This window comes from Nomascus leucogenys, chromosome X (genome assembly GCF_006542625.1).
Source record: "Nomascus leucogenys isolate Asia chromosome X, Asia_NLE_v1, whole genome shotgun sequence".
Taxonomy (NCBI): Eukaryota; Metazoa; Chordata; class Mammalia; order Primates; family Hylobatidae; genus Nomascus; species Nomascus leucogenys.
Window position 1 is genome coordinate 14265736 of NC_044406.1, and position 19216 is coordinate 14284951.

The 19216-nt window shown below is 42.5% G+C and overlaps 2 protein-coding genes across 6 annotated transcripts in view; both read left to right on the plus strand.

The window, feature by feature from the left end:
• The window catches only part of CA5B (carbonic anhydrase 5B), a 109951-nt gene extending 102062 nt beyond the window's left edge, over nucleotides 1–7889 (plus strand). For all 5 annotated transcript variants that reach the window (XM_030807155.1, XM_030807154.1, XM_030807157.1 and 2 more), the window contains 3 exons: nucleotides 1215–1370; nucleotides 6972–7353; nucleotides 7438–7889. In XM_030807155.1, coding sequence (XP_030663015.1) covers nucleotides 1215–1370; nucleotides 6972–7151 — 336 coding nt within the window. In that variant the 3' untranslated portion in view covers nucleotides 7152–7353; nucleotides 7438–7889. The remainder of the gene's footprint in view (nucleotides 1–1214; nucleotides 1371–6971; nucleotides 7354–7437) is intronic.
• Nucleotides 7890–14964: 7075 nt separating this feature from the next.
• ZRSR2 (zinc finger CCCH-type, RNA binding motif and serine/arginine rich 2) overlaps nucleotides 14965–19216 on the plus strand; it is a 33955-nt gene continuing 29703 nt past the window's right edge. Inside the window, exons 1-2 of the mRNA XM_003261086.3 lie at nucleotides 14965–15044; nucleotides 15448–15527. Coding sequence (XP_003261134.1) covers nucleotides 15004–15044; nucleotides 15448–15527 — 121 coding nt within the window. The 5' untranslated portion in view covers nucleotides 14965–15003. The remainder of the gene's footprint in view (nucleotides 15045–15447; nucleotides 15528–19216) is intronic.

Consider the following 19216-nt stretch of genomic DNA (forward strand, 5'->3'; position numbering starts at 1 on the left):
CAGTGAGCTTCCTGGTTTTGCTGCTGTGCCGCTGAGGACTTGGGGACTCAGGAACATATTGCTGTCCCCTCCTCTGTTCCTGACACCGGCTCCTTCTAAGTCCTTGTGAACACACCCAGAGCAGCCTTCTTTTCTGTAGCTGCCATCCCACAGGCAGGGAGCAGAGAGCAGTTCTACAGAAACTTGCTTTGTCCAGCTGGAAAGCACAGTAATCCACATCCTTCAGGTCGGATGCCTTTGTCCAGTCCCCCAATATTAATTCTTCAATATTCAGAATCTCAAAGGGCTGCTCTCTGGAGGCAGCTCATCCCCCACTCATCCCCCACTGTATCCCTCTGGTCCCCACCTCTTTCCCTCTCCTTTCCTCTCTGGAAGCCCATATATTATCTCCCCCGATCCCCCACTCTGTCCTTCTGGTCCCTACCTCTTTCCCTCTCCCCTCGTCTCCATTTTCCTCTTTTTCCCTCTCTTTCCTTTTAGTCCAGGTTTCTGGCTCCTCCTGAGCTGCATTTCTTCTTAAAAGGACAATTCTCAGCCTCTCTTGAAAATGCAAAGCCTCCGGCTGGGCGCGGTGGCTCACGCCTGTAATCACAGCACTTTGGGAGGCCGAGGCGGGCGGATCACGAGGTCAGGAGATCGAGACCATCCTGGCTAACACAGTGAAACCTCGTCTCTACTAAAAAATACAAAAAATTAGCCGGGCGTGGTGGTGGGCGCCTGTAGTCCCAGCTACTTGGGAGGCTGAGGCAGGAGAATGGCGTGAACCCGGGAGGCAGAGCTTGCAGTGAGCCAAGATTGCACCACTGCACTCCAGCCTGGGCGACAAAGCGGCGAGACTCCATCTCAAAAAAAAAAAAAAAGAAAAGAAAAGAAAATGCAAAGCCTCTTTCTTTATGCACTGGCAACTGTCTAAAACCTCTCAACAAAACTCAGGGGAGACTACCTGCTGGAACCTCACTAGAATTGAGAGATCAAATGGTTTTGGCTGTTTTCCCACTGGGGAATATAAAAAATACACAGTTAATTGCAGAAACAAAGCCGGGCATGATTCCATCCTAAGCAGCAATTCTTCAGGTAGCTGCCCAGAAAGGCCTGGAGCCACTCTGGACCACTGCTGATCTCCAGATACTCCCTGAGAACCATCACCTCGGCGTCCGATTCCCGAGTGTTTTTCACTACTAAATAATGACTCAGTTATCTCTTCTCTTGGCCAGGACACCCTTGTGGAATTTGAGTCATTTGACCCTTCCTGCCTGATGCCTACCTGCCCAGATTACTGGACCTACTCAGGGTCTCTGACTACCCCACCCCTCTCCGAGTCTGTCACCTGGATCATTAAGAAGCAACCAGTAGAGATTGATCATGATCAGGTATGTTCTCTCCACAATTTCAATCTAAGGAAATCCTTGTCTGCCCATTTAAAACAAGGCTGGGCTCAGACTGTGGCATCAGTTTTAACATCTTGTAATGCTTATACATTTTTATTGAAGTGTACCAACGTCTTGTCTCAGTTTGGACATGAATTTGGGGATGTTTCAAATTAACTAGAGAGAAGAGTTAAAACACAGAAGAACATAAGTTTTTTACATCTATATTTGACAATTACATATGTCTTCTTATGCCTTGTGTATTTTATATATAAATATTAAACTCTATACAAAATCAAGACCCTTTTAAAGGGAAGAATGAAGGCTGGAAATGAATGTGTTCAAAACTCTTTAAAATCCTTAAGGAAATTCTACTATAGAATCTCAGGATAAATACAGAATTCAACAATGTTTGTCCAGAAACTTTAATGTAAGTCCGTTTTTTTAACTTGGGATCTATTTTTCCCTTAGAAACTAAGTCTAAGTAGTAGTTACTATGCAAACACTCAAAATCCTGTATAATGTATAATATAAACTACAATAATATTTACTCATACTTGTTTTATGGGATTTTTATTGATTATAAAGCATTTTCATGAGAAAAAAAGCTTCCAAATTCTTTTTATGAAGCTAGCGTAACTGACACCAACACTCACCAAAGATTGGACCCCCCTCTGAAGAATATAAAAGAAAAAAAAAGCTAAAAAGAAAATATTAGAAACAGAATCCAGCAGTACATCAGAAGAAATATACACTTTGTCCAAGTAGCTTTTACTCCAGTAATACAAGTATGGTTCATGTTAAGAATGATATTATAATCCATTCTATCAGTGGATCTAAATAGAAACATCATATTATCATTCCCAGGGAAGTTAAAAAGACATTTGTAAAAATCACCATTCAGTTTTTGAAAATTTTTAATGAAACAGAGCTGAATAGAGACTTCCCTATCTTGATAAAAGAGATTGATCTCAGTTCAAAAGCAAATAGTAGGTTTTGAATGGAAAGGATTGTTACCATATTAAGTTTTATATTAAATTACATTCTGGAAGTAGCCAGGACAGTTAGACTGGAAAATAAAAAATAAATTAGAGAAACAATAAAAAACTACAAAAATCAGAGATAATTTGGTAATCAGTGGAATACAATATTAATTTCTAGAAATCAATACATTTGACATATATAAATCACAATCAGCTAAAAGATATGATATAAAGATATAATGTAAGAAAGGCTCCTATTTATAATGGAAACAAAAATACAAAATACTTTGGAATAATTTTAACAAGGAAAGCTAATAAGAAAACTTAAAATGTTCCTGGAGGATACAAAAGAAGGCTTGAATTAATAAAGTTAACACATTATAGGATCAAAAGACATAAAAACACTTTTTTTTGTCATAAATGACAACCTAAGTTGTCATTCTCCATGCATTGTTTATTCACCATAAATTTATGTGTTCCCAATAAATATGCCAATAGGATTTTTAAATCGATATGCTATTTCTAAACTCATGAATAAAGACAAACACATAAATAGCCAGGGAAAATTCTAGAAAAATACGGGATAATTAGACTCACAAAGTTATAAAGCCTCAATAATTAAATAGCATGTTACTGGCATATGGATAAAGAGATCAATCAAGGGAAGTATATTAGTGTTCTCCAGAGAAACAGAACCAATAGGATATATATTGTATTAGTCCATTTTCACACTCCTATAAAGAACTACCTGAAACTGGGTAATTTATGAAGAAAGGTGGTTTAATTGACTCATAGTTCCACAGGCTTAACAGGAAGCATGACTGGGAGGCCTCAGGAAACTTAAAATCATGGCAGAAGGCAAAAGGGAAGCAAGGACCTTCTTCACATGGTAGCAGGAGAGAGAGAGAGAGAGAGATGGGGGGAAGTGCCACAAACTTTTAAACCATCAGATCTCGTGAGAACTCTTTCACTATCATGAGAACAGTAAGAAGGAAATCCACCCCCAGTAAGAAGGAAATCCACCCCCATGATCCCCTCCCCTGACACGGGGATTACAATTTGACGTGAGATTTGGGCAGGGACACAGGGCCAAACCATACCAGATATAGATAAAGATAAAAAAAATTTAAGAAAGACAAAGTTAGATAAATAACCCTATAAAGGTTAAATAACCTTAACTCTATAACCCTATAAAGATAAATAAAGAAAAAGATAGATAAAGTTGTATCATAAGATATTGGCTATGTGATTATGGAGACTAAGAAGTCTTACAGTCTGCCATCTGCAAGCTGGAGACCCAGGAAAGACAGTGGTGTAGTTCAAAGGCCTGAGAGCTGGAGAGCTGATAATGTACATTTCTATCTTCGTCTGAAAGCCTGAGAACCTGGAGCTCCAAAGAAAGGAGACGATTGATGTTCCAGCTCAAGCAATCAGAGCAAATTCAACCTTCCTCTGCCTTTTTGTTCTATTCAGACCCTCAATTTATTGGATGATTCCCATCCACTTTGGGGGGGGCTATTCACTTTACTCAGTCTACCAATTCAAATCCTAATCTCCTCCAGAAACACCTTCATAGACATACGTAGACACAGTATTTAACCTGTCTGTGCATCCCATGGCCCAATCAAGTTGACACATAAAATTAACCATCACAGGAAGAAAATAATAATTTCAGAAATATATCCAAATACGTATGAGAATTTATTTTATGATAAATATAGCATCTCAACTCAGTAGGCAGGAAAGATAGAGTATTCGGTAAATGCTGTTGAGGAATAATTGAGCAGGCATTTGGGGGAAAAAATTGGATCCATCATTCAGACCTTACACAGGAATACATTCCAGATACATTACATGTAGAAACTACCACCATAAAAGTACTAGGATAAGCATAGGAAAATCCTTTTATGCCTGCAAATGTATAGGCTTTGTGGCCTATACATTTAGTCTGTTTCTATTCTTTGGATTAAAAAATTGACACATTTCCTTGACTTATATTCCTTCTAGAAAAACAAATGGACATAACATTGAAAAACAAATAAAGCAAATACATCAGAGGGTCAGTGGCCCATGTGAGGACTTTGTAAATACAATTTCAACAAAATTTTAAAATTTATTTTTCAATTATATAATTTAAAATTTTATTTTCTGGTCTAACTGCACTGGCTACTTCTAGAATGTAATTTAATATAAGACTTATGGTAACACTGAAAATTTAGTAAGGAAAACAATGCTACCTGTCATCTATAATATTATCCTAGTTGCCTATAGTTTTACCACTATCATTGTTTGGGGAAATCCTTCTGGTCTCTTGTCTATCCAGATGCACATAAGTCCTTCTGGTCTTTTATCTATATAAATATACACAATTTTTGCATGAAAATGGAATCATTCTGTACATACCATTTTGCTGTTCTTTTCACTTAGTGATCCCTGGAACTTTTTTTTTTTTTTTTTTAAGATGGTCTTTAGCTGTTGCCTGGGCTGGAGTGCAGTGGCACGATCTCGGCTCACTGCAACCTCTGCCCTGCGGGTTCAAGCAATTCTCCTGCCTCAGCCTCCCAAGTATCTGGGATTATAGGCACCCGCCACCACGCCTGGCTGATTTTTTGTATTTTTAGTAGAGATGGGGTTTCACTGTGTTGGCCAGGCTGGTCTTGAACTCCTGACCTCATGATCCACCTGCCTGGGCCTCCCAAAGTGCTGGGATTACAGGCGTGAGCCACCCCACCCAGCTGCATGGAACATTTTATAGATAATGAACATCTTCAGTATTATTTTTAAGGACTATATACTAGTTCATTTCATAGATCAGATGTCATTTATCTTTGATACTTAGACTGTTTCTAATCTTCTGCAATTAGCTGAATAAAAAGAAACGTTAACTACTTGTACAGCTTTCTAATTAGTGAGGGCTTTTGTGTAATTTGCATGTACAGCCGCTGTGTGATACGTTCATTGCTTGCTTTCAGTCCTAGTTCTGCCTCTTCAGCTCTATTTGCCCTGAAGTCTTTGTTGCAAATGACTCTTCGCTTGCTTGTCTACTGTGCCCCAGGCTGTCTTCTCAGTTGTTACAATGAGGCAGATTGAATGAGGGGAAATATGAATGGATTTTCCTGCTGGCCTGAAGTAAAGTATTTCCTTTCTTTTTTTTTTTTTTTTTTTGACATGGAGTTTCGCTCTCGTTGCCCAGGTGAGAGTCCAGTGGCGCGATATCGGCTCACTGCAACCTCCACCTCCTGGGCTCAGTAGCTGGGATTACAGGCATGCGCCACCACGCCCGGCTAATTGTGTAATTTTAGTAGAGACAAGGTTTCACCATGTTGGTCAGGCTGGTCTCGAACTTCTGACCTCAGTTGATCCGCCCGCCTCAGCCTCCCAAAGTGCTGGGATTACAAATGTAGGCCACCATGCCTGGCCTAAGTAAAGTATTTCATAACACAATTGGGTCTGAAACCAAGGGGCTACTGGTTGATACTGCAGCCACATCAGAGAACAAGCGGTTGATATTCTGGGTTGCTCCTTTTGCATTGAGCTGTATTGTCTAATATTGTAACCACTGGACACATGTAACCATTTACATTTAAATATAAATACATTAAAAGTAAAATTCAGTTCCTCAGTTACACTGGCCACATTTCAAGTGCCCAGTAGCCATATGTGGCTTGTGACTACCGTAATGGACCATGCAGAGGACATTTCCGTCATTGCAGAAAGTTCTATTGGACAGCACCAGCATAGAGCATCCTGTCTCCAGTTAAGACACCTACATGTAGCCTGGTGTGGTAGCTCACACCTGTAATCCCAGCACTTTGGGAGACCTAGCTGGGAGGATCACTTGAGGCCAGGAGTTCAAGACCAGCCTGGGCTGAACATAGCAAGACCCTGTCTCTACAAAAAATTAAAAAATTAGCTGGGTGTGGCGGCATGTGCCTATAATCCCAGCTACTTGGGAGGCTGAGGTGGGAGATCACCTGAGTCCCAGAGGTTGAGCCTGCAGTGAATCATGATCACACCACTGCACTCTAGCCTAGGTAGGTGACAGAGTAAGACTTTGTCTTCAAAAAAAAAAAAAAAAAGAAAGAAAGAAAAGGAAAAAAAAATACATCTATGTGCATTGCTTTGCCCACAATACCCAGGTGCAGTGAGCAATCAATACTTATTTTATGTTCGTGATTCAGTTAAATTGTTTTATAAACCCACTTTTTTTGGTGTTGTTAGTATATGCATCAGGCCTTTCCTTTCTCATTCTGCAAGCTGGCTGTTTTGCTCATTTAAAGAGGAAGTTCTTGAGAATGAAAGAGATGAATTAACTCATCCTTGGTAAATGGATAATATGTGGGGACAGGGCCTTTGCCCCAAGTCTTTGGATCCCAAGCACCCTCCTGGTTTCACCACCTCCTGCTGCTCTCTTTCCCACAGGACCACCATCAGGATCACCACCACCACTGGGCATTTTATTCCCTGTCAAGTGGTGAAGGCATTCTTACCCAGAAATAACTTCACCTTCTGTATCTAATTTGCAACGAATGCTCAGAATTGTAAAAATGAAAGTAATTTATTCATGAGGTAAAGCGAGTTTTCTATTGAAATTATTTATGCTTTCTGTTTCTATTTCTAGCTTGAGCAATTTCGGACCCTGCTTTTCACTTCCGAAGGGGAGAAAGAGAAAAGAATGGTGGACAACTTCCGCCCCCTTCAGCCACTGATGAATCGCACTGTCCGTTCATCCTTCCGGCATGATTATGTGCTGAATGTACAAGCGAAACCCAAGCCGGCGACCAGCCAAGCAACCCCCTAAAACGTTCATATCTAGGCAGTATTTTGCTTTTGCTTTAATATATACTAGCTTACTAAAAATTGTTAACTAGACTATTCTAAGTGCCTGCATTTGATAATATTTACAGATGTGCATTTCTTAGCATGAGAGTGCTTCATCAGTCTTTGAGGAAGGCTATTCCGTACCAGCAAGAGACACAAGTTTCTCTTACAGATACCTGTTGGTAATTGTAATGCCTTTTTTTTTTTCTTTAAGAGGCTAGGTCTTGCTCTGTTGCCCAGGCTAGAGTGCAGTGGCCCAATGATAGCTCACTGCAGCCTTGAACTCCTAGGCTCAAGCAGTCCTCCTGCCTTAGCCTCTGGAGTAGCTGGGGCTACAGGTGCTGGCCGCCTGGCCCAGCTTGTAATATCTTTTTATGTCTGACATTTTTGAGCTATCTTTTTATGTTTATCCATTAGTGATTCTATAGCACTATACGTAGGGATTATAATCAAAATTTTTAACATGTGGTAAGGCACAGACACTGACCAGAACTCAGGCCTTTCAGAAACTGCCTATGGGCCCAGACTGGTACTTCCTGGCTGAATATTGGCCATGGTTTTAGGTGTATTTTATTTTATAACATTAATGTGTATTCTTTCATAAGGGCTTATCAAAAATCAGTACATTTGCCACAGTGTTTAGTTGTTACAAGGACATGATACACTTACTTACTATCAGTTTATGATGTAGAAAATATATTTTGTAATTATAAGAAAACAAGACTTTTCCTATACCCAGAAATCCCTTTGCATTTCCGAAGATCAGATATTTTACTTAAATGTCTGATCATATAGGAAATATATGCAGAACATTTTAAAGAAAATGCCTGGCCGGGCGCAGTGGCTCACACCTGTAATCCTAGCACTTTGGGAGGCTGAGGCGGGTAGATCACTTGAGGTCAGGAGTTTGAGACCAGCCTGGCCAACATGATTAAACCCTGTCACTACTACAAATAAAAAATTAGCCAGGCATGGTGGTGAGCACCTGTAATGCCAGCTACTCGGGAAGCTGAGGCTGGAGAATCGCTTGAACCCAGGAGGCGGTGGTTGCAGTGAGCCAAGATCACACCACTGCACTCCAGCCTGGGCAACAGAGTGAGACTCTGTGTCTAATAAAAAAAAAAAAAAAGAAAAGAAAAGAAAAAATGCTTAAAGTGCCTAGAACTTAGAATTCTTTCATTGTACATTTCCAGAAATATTTTTCTTTTTTTTTTTTTTTTTTTTTTTTTTTTTTTTTGAGATGGAGTCTCGCTCTGTCCCCCAGGCTGGAGTGCAGTGGCACTATCTTGGCTCACTGCAACCTCTGCCTCCCGGGTTTAAGCAATTCTCCTGCCTCAGCCTCCTGAGGAGCTGGGACTACAGGCTCATGCCACCACGCCCAGCTAATTTTTGTATTTTTAGTAGAGATGGGGTTTCACTATGTTGGCCAGGCTGGTCTTGAACTCCTGACCTCAGGTGATCCACCCACCTTGGCCTCCCAAAGTGCTGGGATTACAGGCATGAGCCACCGTGCCCGGCCTTCCGGAAATATTTTTCAAAGGACTAGTAATCTAATAGGCTGTAGTTTATAATATTATTTTGTATTATTTGCACACTGTACATAGTATATAATGATAATGTTTTCCACAGTGAAAGAGCTATCCTGTCTTCCCTTTACAACTGTCTGAACTTTATTTACTCATTAGTCAAACTTCTTTGCAAGGCAGGTGATTAACTTAAATTATCTCAGTGTATACAGTGGTTTAAAAGAATTCTGTTATGGTAATAGGGAGAGAAACTTGTCAGATCGGCTAAAATCTAGATAATTCTACATATTCTGAGGAATTCATGCTCCTGTGGCTCTTGCTTATAAATATCTTGGAATGTTTCCGAATGCCTCTAAGCCTGTGTTCAGACTCAGTGTTGCATCAATGACTGGTAGTATTTCTTTAATTAATATGTTTGTCATCTGGTCTGCAAGATAGGGTTGGATGAATATGCTTAACACTACTGAACTGTACACTTAAAGATGGTTAGGAAGGAAACGGGACTACATCAAACTTAAAAATGTCTGTGTGTCGAAGCAATCAACAAAGTGAAAAGGCAAGCTCTAGAATGAGAGAAAATAATTGCAAATCATATATCTTATAAGGAGCCCAAATCCAGAATATATGAGGAACTTCTATAACTCAACAACAAGAAAACCAAATAACTCAATTTTTAAAAATGGGCAAAGGACTTGCACAGACATTTCTCCAAAGAAGTTATACAATTGGCCAATAAGAACATGAAAATATGCTCAACATTGCTAATTATTAGGGAAATGCAAATCGAAACCACAATGAGATATCGTCTCATGCCCATCATGATGGCCACTATCAGAAGAACAAAAAAATAACAAGTGTTGGGGAGGATGCAGAGAAGTTGAAACCCTTGTGCACTGTTGGTAGTAATGTAAAATGGTGCAGTCATTATAGAAAACAGTACACAGGTTTCCCAAATAACTGAAAACAGAATTACCATAAGAATTACCACCAAAGCGGGATCTCAAAGAGATATTTGTACACCCATGTTCATAGCAGCATTATTCACAATAGCCAAGAGGTTCTGGAAGCATCCCAAATGTCCATCAACAGATGAATAGATAAAGAAAATGTATATACGTTCAGTGGAATATTATTCAGCCTTTAAAAAGAAGGAAATCCTGTCAAATATACAGTGTAGATGAACCTTGAAGGCATTATGCCAAGTGAAATAAGCCAGCCACAAAAGAACAAATACTGTATGATTCCTCCATGTGAAGTATCCAAAGTAGTCAAAATCATACAATAGAAAGTAGAAAGGTGGTTGCCAAGGGTTGGGGGAAGGGGAGAGGGTAAATTTGTATTTAGTGGGTACAGAGCTTGTGTTGCAAGAATTCTAGAGATCTGTTGCAAAACAAGTGTGATTGTACTTAACACTACTGAACTGTATACGTATAAGTTTGAGAAATATCTCTTTTTAAAAGGGGGAAATGTGAAGGCTTTTGCATGTATGCCCTAGGAAATGCATAGAATTCTTAGAAAGGTAAACATAGTAAAAAAAAGAAGTCTTTGTTAACTTTCTGCAGTTCACCTGTTTCAAAGTATAGTTACCTTTAAACGGGTAAACACACAAGATATGCATTTTCCAGAGCACACAGGCTTTCCTCCTAGCTGTCTTGTTTTTATTTTTATTTTTATTTTTTTATTTTTTTGAGACAGAGTCTTGCTGTCGCCCAGGCTGGAGTGCAGCGGCATGATCTTGGCTCACTGCAAGCTCCGCCTCCCGGGTTCATGCCATTCTCCTGCCTCAGCCTCCGGAGTAGCTGGAACTACAGGTGCCCGCCACCACACCCGGCTAATTTTTTGTATTTTTAGTAGAGACAGGGTTTCACGATGTTAGCCAGGATGGTCTCTATCTGACCTCATGATCCGCCCGTCTCAGCCTTCCAAAGTGCTGGGATTACAGGCGTGAGCCACCACGCCCGGCCTTCCTAGCTGTCTTGTGAAACGATCAGTGCAAAACCCTACTGCAGTGAGTTTTCCAAATTGAAGGGAGAAGCAATGTACAGAATGCCTGACTTGCCCTTACATGTTATACCTGGTGTTCTGGCATGATTATTAACCACACTCTTTTTCACTTGGAACCATGTCCTGGTTTGCATGGCCACCTTCCCTGCAGAGGTGATAGAAACTGGCTTGAGGCAGTTTCTTTCTCCATGCCTTAGTTAGATGACCCTCAAAGGGGCACAGCAGATTTCCCTGCCTACTGATACACCTTAACAAGAAGCTTGTGTTTTTTATGCCCTCAAAAGTGTTTTACTTGTACTTTCCTAGACATAAAGGTGAAAAATGGGCCCAAGGTCTGTCAAAGGTCTTGGAAAAGAAGATTGTATTAAAATTGCTGTCCATCTTCATTAAATAATACTAGATCAATACAACCCTTTCTTTACAATAGTAGTAGTTGGTGAAAGACTTCCTTCCTGTTGTTTCAGTATATGTATATGTCTGTAAAATTAATGAGATATCCTTTAACTTGTAGATTAGAAAGCGACTAAAAACTCATAGGGGATTTACTAAAGAAGCAACAATGGAAAGAAGCAGCAGATCCTCCTCAGTGCACCTTTTTCTATTGCACAGTACAGTGCACAGTCTGCTGGCATCACCATATAGGGCAAGCTGTGACCGCCTTTCTCCTTTCCCAGGGCTACATGGTGCCAAGCAGGTTCAGTGTACACTGGTTACCAACCTGTCTGATTCCAGTGTGACAGAATACACTCACACCCAATACATTACATGAAGCAGATTTATTACTTACAGACAGGAAGCAAGGGACAAAAGAGGCCCGGGCTCCATTGTGAGCCAGTCCCCCAGGGCTCAAGAAAGCTGCCCAGGGCGGGGCTGATGGAGTCTTGACTGTATGTGCCCCACTTGCACCACAGCCTGCCTTGGGTTATATACCATAGGAGCCACATAACTCACTGGGCAAAGCTTTAAAGGACATCCTGCTTCCAGGGGAGAGAGGAACACAACCTGGCTGTCTCAAACAGTTCCTCCCTAAATCAAGATGTTACATTCCCTAGGAGGGACAAGAACAAGGCCAAGCTGTTTCAGGTAGTTCCTCCATATCCGGATTTTGCATTCCCAGTGCATTCTACAGTTATTCTTAAGAACTATAAACAAGGAAGAAGGGAGAACTGAGTCAGTCCAAGGCCACCTGGAGAACTGTCTTGTACATGGGTTAGGGTAAAGTTGGCTATTCTAAAACCAAGCATCCACCCAAAAGAAGTCTTGGAAGACGTCTTTCCCTGTTAAATTCAAATGATGGTAATTATAGTTTGGAAGTGGAATTGGCTTTTAGAGTTACTTCTGTAATGAAATTAACAAGCAATTCAGGCCTATTTCTGAAAATGAATTTAGTGGTTGTTAAAAATAAATGTCTAACTCCTATAAAAGGAAATTTACATTCATTTCTAACTCACTAAAAAATCTATGGCCGGGTGCGGTGGCTCATGCCTGTAATCCCAGCATTTTGCGAGGCCGAGGCGGGCAGATTACCTGAGGTCAAGAGTTCGAGAACAGCCTGGCCAATATGGTGAAACCCCGTCTCTACTAAAAAATACAAAAATTAGCCGGGTGGTTGTGGCACGCACCTGTAATCCCAGCTACGCAGGAGGCTGAGGCAGAAGAATTGCTTGAGCCCAGGAGGTGGAGGTTGCAGTGAGCCAAGATTTCTTAGAAGCAATTGTTACTTATTGTTCTGAAGTGAAAGTCTGGTCTGATTCAGAAGAAATGTTACAACTCAAACACTGATGCTTTCAGAATGGGCAGCAATTCTCAGTGTAAATTCTGATCACAGGGACCAGCAAAATTGGTGACTTGCATAGCTACAACATTCTGTGCCATCCAGGGCACTCTAGTTTGGGGATACAACTGCCAAACCTCCAACTAGAGAGTTTAGTTTAAGATTTAGTCAAGAAGCAGAAAGGTAAAGGTGACAATGTGTAGTAAACCATGATAGATGTTATAAAAGGTGGAATACTTGTACTGGAAATGCATACAGTGCCTCACCCCCTCTTGAGGGGGTCAGGAAGTTTTCACACTAATGATGATGGTGATGAGATGATGATGTAATAGCTAAAGTTTTGGAGGCATTCACTATTGCTAGGCACTGTATCAGCATATAACATGGGTTATCTTAGTTTTCACAATAAAAGCGTTATGAGATGGGAACTATTATTACTATCTTGATTTTTACAAATGAGAAAACAGGAGTAGACATTAAGGAATTTACTCAAGATCACAGCCAACCGATGCACTGAGCTGGTCAAGGTCAACTTGGGGGTGAAGGGCGTATGTGTTGCTCCAAGTGTGTCAGTATAAGAGAGATTAGGGTGAGGTTTTATGCAGAGTTTGGGCTTCAGTTGAGTAATTCTAAGGAGGGATTAGGGGAAGCAAGGCAGTTTAGTAATTGAGTATCTCAGAAACTTTAATTTGGAGGAGAACGGAACAAAGGTAGGCCAAGGAAGCTATTCAATCACTCAAAAGATAGAGGTTGTTAGTCATTTTACAGCTGTAATGTATCCTTGTGAGGAACATTTTTTGCTTGGCCTTGTCCCTGGCCTTGTATGTGTACATTACAGTCTGATTATAGTTGGGATGATTTTTAGTTTCTCAATCCCTACTCATTGCCCCTGTTTAATTCCTCAACACCTCTCACCTAGATTATTGTGATACTCTAGTTTTATCTTTTAAATCCTTTATATTGCAAAGCAGAGTGATTTACCTAAAACACAAACACAACCACAATAAGCCTCTTTTTAAAAGCTTTCAACGGTTCATTGTTGTCTCTACAGAATGTAAACAGAGCGTCTTAACATGGCACACCAGGCCCTCCTCCTTAACCTAGCCCTCGCAGCCCGTCACTACAACTGTATTCCTCGATACTCTCGAATTGCACTTTATTTTGTTTTTTTTGAGACGGAGTCTTGCTCTGTTGCCCAGGCTGGAGGGCAGTGGTGCCATCTCGGCTCACTGCTGCCGCCACCTCCCAGGTTCAAGCAGTTCTCCTGTTTCAGCCTCCAGAGTAGCTGGGACTACAGGCATGTGCCACCACACCCGGCTAACTTTGTATTTTTAGTAGAGATGGGGTTTCACCATGTTGGCCAGGCTGACTAACTCCTGACCTCAGGTGATCCACCCGCCTAGGCCTCCCAAAGTGCTGGGCTTACAGGCGTGAGCCACTGCACCCAGCCTCGAATTGCACTTTAAATTGGATATCTGGGCGGGCGTGGTGGCTCGCACCTGTATTCCCAGCTACTCGGGAGGCTGAGGTGGAAGGAACGCTTGACCCCAGGAGGTCGAAGCTGCAGTGAGTTGTGATTGCGCCACTGCACTCCAGCCTGGATGAAAGAGCAAGACCCTGTCTCTAATATATAAGAAATGAATAAATAAATTCGACCGCCAAAATTCTTGCTGTTCCCAGCATATTCCACTTTCACCTTTCAGTGCTGTTGCTTATGCTGATCTGACTGTAACCGCATTCCCACCCTTCGCCGTCTGGGTAAAGGGCATCTTCTTTCCAAATTCAACTCTTAGCATCAGAAAGCCCTCCCTGATACTGCAGTTGAGTCACATGTGATACTGAAAAAAAAAAAAAAGAAAAAAGAAAAAGAAAAGAAAAAAGGAAAAAAAAGAAAGCTCTCCCTGAATCCCTTGGTGGACTATCTTAGGTAAACCTCATCTTTGCTTGCATCATATTATGTATTGGTTCTTCTCTGCCCCCTCGATTGTAAACTCCTCAGGGGCAGAGGTAACAGCTTTGCAGCCCTGGGAGTTAGGTTTGCTTAAGGGACCAGAACAGGTGTGACTGGCAGGGAGCGGAGTCTGGAGCTTTGTCTGAGGCGCTGATAGGTGGATCGGCGGAAAGACGCGGAACCTGGACAGGTCGGAAATAAAGCCGAGCGAGCAGCTCTGTGCGGGATGTGACTTCATGAGTGGATGCTGAGAAAAGCGGGAGAGTAAGACTTTAACCTCCTGGCCACAACACGTTCCGCTAGGGCGAGGAGGGAGACAGTGATAAAGCACTGGGCAAGTGCTAAAGCGACAATTACTTCTAGGGCCGGGTAAAAAGCCCCAGAGTATTTTTGCTGGAAGGAGATATTTATTTGAGCAGGGTTCTGGAAGACGAGGAGCCGAAGAGTACCTCTGGCTTTCCGTTTCAGGTCCCACGCTAGTGGAGGCTGCTCGGTACCCGCGCCTGCGCGTGCCCGTCTCTGCTCTTAGGCCCGCCCTTTCCTGCCAGACCTGAAGGGGCGGGGCGGTGCCGGCAAGATGGCTGCGCCCGAGAAGATGACGTTTCCAGAGAAACCAAGGTAAGCTCCGTACGGGGAGATGAGCAGGCGAGCGGGCCGATCGTGGGCATGGAGGATGTGGTGGCAGGAAGAAAAGAGAAGCTGGGCCAAGCTAAGTGAGCCACCGCGGCAGCTCGGTTCCTTCCTGGTGCGCGCCCTGGTGCCCTCCCCGGACTTTCACGGGCGGCTGTGGACTCAGGCAAGCGAGGAGAGGATTAGGTTGGCGGATGGAGAAGAACTGCCGTCTGGGAGTGGGTGGATGAGGCGATGATAGATGCCTGTTCTGTAATTAAAATACAGGAAGCAACATTTCTCTCCTCAGCACCCGAACTATTTCCTTTCACTGGGCACAGAGGAGCGGGGAGCTCGGGCAGCGCGGCATTGTAGCCGCTGATCGTCGTGTATATATGTCTTAATTTTCCAGCCACAAAAAGTACAGGGCCGCCCTGAAGAAGGAGAAACGAAAGAAACGTCGGCAGGAACTTGCTCGACTGAGAGACTCAGGTAATGGGCACTTTATCCTGTTTTCTGTGTTGTGAAATTGCTCTGTCCACTACAGCGCTAACTTGAAGTCCCAGTGTCAGAAGGAAGTCAAATACTGTATCGGAGGAAAAATAGCTGTGACTTCTGCCCCCAAGGAGTTATTTAGAAACACATGTCAGAAACAATATTAACATACTAAAGGCAGGAAGAGGAAGTCTTGGTGAATGATCGCCCACTGATTCTGTGTAACTGTTTATAAAGTATCTAATATTACAGTTGCAAGCTTCATGAATTACAGCAGCTAGCACAGTCCTTGCACACATAGTAAGTATTCGGTGAATATTTTTCTTCGTAAAACCAGCAGGAGTTGAAGGTATTAATTAGACGTTTTGCAAGTTTTTCTCAAACTTGACTAATATGAGACCCTTTGTTTACCCAAATTATTATGTTATTCAAATATATATCAACATAATACTAGTTATGAAGCTCATTTATTTATTTTTGAGACAGGGTCTTGTTCTCTTGCCCAGGAGGGAAGTGCATCGGCACAACCACAGCTCACAGCAGCCTCCACCTCCCAGGCTCAAGCAGTCCTCCCACCTCAGCCTCCCAAGTAGCTGGGACTACAGGCATTCACCACCACACCTGGCTAATTTTCTTTTTTCTTTTCTTTTTTTTTTTGAGACGGAGTCTCGCTCTGTTGCCCAGGCTGGAGTGCAATGGCACAATCTTGGCTCACTGCAGCCTCCGCCTCCTGGGTTCAAGCAGTTCTCCTGCTGCAGCCTCCCGAGTAGCTGGGATTACAGGCGCATGCCACCACACCCAGCTAATTTTTGTATTTTTAGTAGAGATGGGGTGAAACCCCATCATGTTGGCTGTAGGGACCAGCCCCACAGGGTCGGTGGGTCTCTCCCTGTGTGCGGTGACGAGAGAGTGTAGAAATAAAGACACAAGACAAAGAGATAAAAGAAAAGGCAGCCGGGCCCGGGGGACCACTACCACCAATGCGCGGAGACCGGTAGTGGCCCCAAATGTCTGGCTGCGCTGTTATTTATTGTATATAAAGCAAAAGGGGCAGGGTAAAGAATGTGAGTCTTCTCCAATGATAGGTAAGGTCACGTGGGTCACGTGTCCACTGGACAAGGGGCCCTTCCCTGCCTGGCAGCCGAGGCAGAGAGAGAGAGAAGACAAAAAGACAGCTTACGCCATTATTTCTACATATCAGAGACTATTAGTACTTTCAGTAATTTACTACTGCTATCTATAAGGCAGAGCCAGGTGTACAGGATGGAACATGAAGGCAGACTAGGAGCGTGACCACTGAAGCACAGCATCACAGGGAGACGGTTAGGCCTCCGGATAACTGCGGGAAAGCCTGACTGGTGTCAGGCCCTCCACAAGAGGTGGAGGAGCAGAGTCTTCTCTAAACTCCCCCGGGGAAAAGGAGACTCCCTTTCCCGGTCTGCTAAGTAGCGGGTATTGTTCCTTGACACCTTTTGCTACCGCTAGACCACGGTCCGCCTGGCAACGGGCATCTTCCCAGATGCTGGCGTCACCAAGGAGCCCTCTGGTGGCCCTGTCCAGGCATAACAGAAGGCTCGCACTCTTGTCTTCTGGTCACACCTCACTATGTCCCTTCAGCTCCTATCCCTGTATGGCCTGGTTTTTCCTAGGTTATGATTATAGAGCAGGGATTATTATAATATTGGGATAAAGAGTAATTACTACCAACTAATGATTAATGATATTCATATATAATCATATCTAAAATCTATATCTGGTATGACTATTCTTGTTTTATATTTTATTATAATGGAACAGCTCGTGTCCTCGATCTCTTGCCTCAGCGCCTGGGTGGCTTGCCTCCCACAGTTGGCCAGGCTGGTTTTGAACTTCTGACCTCAGGTGATCCACCCACCTCAGCCTCCCAAAGTGCTGGGATTAAAGGCGTGAGCTACTGCCCCTGGCCCACCTGGCTAATTTTTATAGAGACGGGATTTCACCATGTTGCCTGAGCTGGTCTCGAACTCCTGGCCTCAAGCAATCCTTCCACCTTGGCCTCCCAAAGTGCTGGGATTATAGGCATGAGCCACTACGCCTGGCCTGAAGCCATTGTTTGACTATAAAACAATATATGGGCTGGGCGCGTGGTGGCTCATGCCTGAAATCCCAGCACTTTGGAAAGCTGAGGCAGATGGATCACCTGAGGTCAGGGGTTCGAGACCAGCCTGGCCAACAAGGCGAAACCCTGCCTCTACTAAAAATACAAAATTAGCTGGGCTTGGTGGCAGATGCCTGTAATCCCAGCTACTCAGGAGGCTGAGGCAAGAGGATCAGTTGAACCTGGGAGGCAGAGGTTGCAGTGAGCCGAGATCGTGCCACTGCACTTCAGTGTGGGCAACAGAGTGAGACTCTGTCTCAAAAAACAAACAAACAAACAAAAATGCATTTATAAAGTATAAAACTAAATTAAATTATGCATTCAGTAAAATTTAAATCTACATCAGGTAATGCTAGGGATGATGTGAAACTGATGCTCCTCACAATATGTATATGGCACTGATGGGAGTTTGGAATGCCTCTACTAATGTTGCCTTATGGTTATTTACCACTTTTTCTATGAAATTACTGTAGAACCTTTATTTGTACAGCTGGTCATTTGACCTTCACATGGCAAAACCTAACATTTATGTATTAAATCTGCCTGCTTAATGCAATAAAATTAGGACTTAGTTATAAAATTATGTAGTAGTTATAAATCCAGATGGGAGTGCTGAAATCACACAGTAGTACTGGGTTATAATGATTGTCATCTGCATTATCCAGAATATGCTTATGAAATTATCCTAGACAATTCTTAAAATCCAGAGACCATGGCCTCAAGTAACTAGGATTCTTGGACCTTGAGAAACATAGCCATAGAGGTTTTATTTACCATTGGTGTTCCCGATTAATTATTTTAGTGTCAGTAATGGGATATTTAGAATGGAAGGAGCGGTGTGTTTACCTGCAACCTGTGTTAACATTTCTGTCTTATTAGTTGAAAACTCATCCACTAGAGGCAGAACAAAGCATCAGGGATAAAAGGAAAAATAGGATAGGTTGGAGTTATTGAGGCTCTTATTGTACTTCCTCTCTCACCCCTTGAAATTTTCAGCTACTTTACTTTGTTCATTTAACCTGTTTTATTCTAAATATTATATATTCTAAATTTGTTTTAACTTCTTCCTCTTTTTCCTTTCCTGCACTAAATCCTATAACAGCTGGTATTTATATTGTTTTGATTTTTTTTTCCTTTTTACTTAGCAAAATGTGTTCAGAATGAGCCTCTGTGGAGAGTCAGGCGAGTCGTATCCCGTGGTAGTTTAGTCCATTTTAACGGACTAAATCCAGGTCACTGGTGTGTCAAGATTATATAACTAATGGCATATCCAAGACTAAGCACCTGTCTCTGCACTTCTGCTCCTAGTTTTGCCCACTCCAACTCACAATTCTTTGCCTAGTGGTACTTCATGAATACTGTAGACTATCGAACACTCCTGGTTTTTTTTTGAGACGGAGTCTCACTCTCTTGCCCAGGCTGGAGTGCAATGGCACAGTCTTGGCTCACTGTAACCTCTGCCTCCAAGGTTCAAGTGATTCTTCTGCCTCAGCCTCCTGAGTAGCTGGGATTACAGGTACCCACTATCATGCCCAGCTAATTCTTGTAC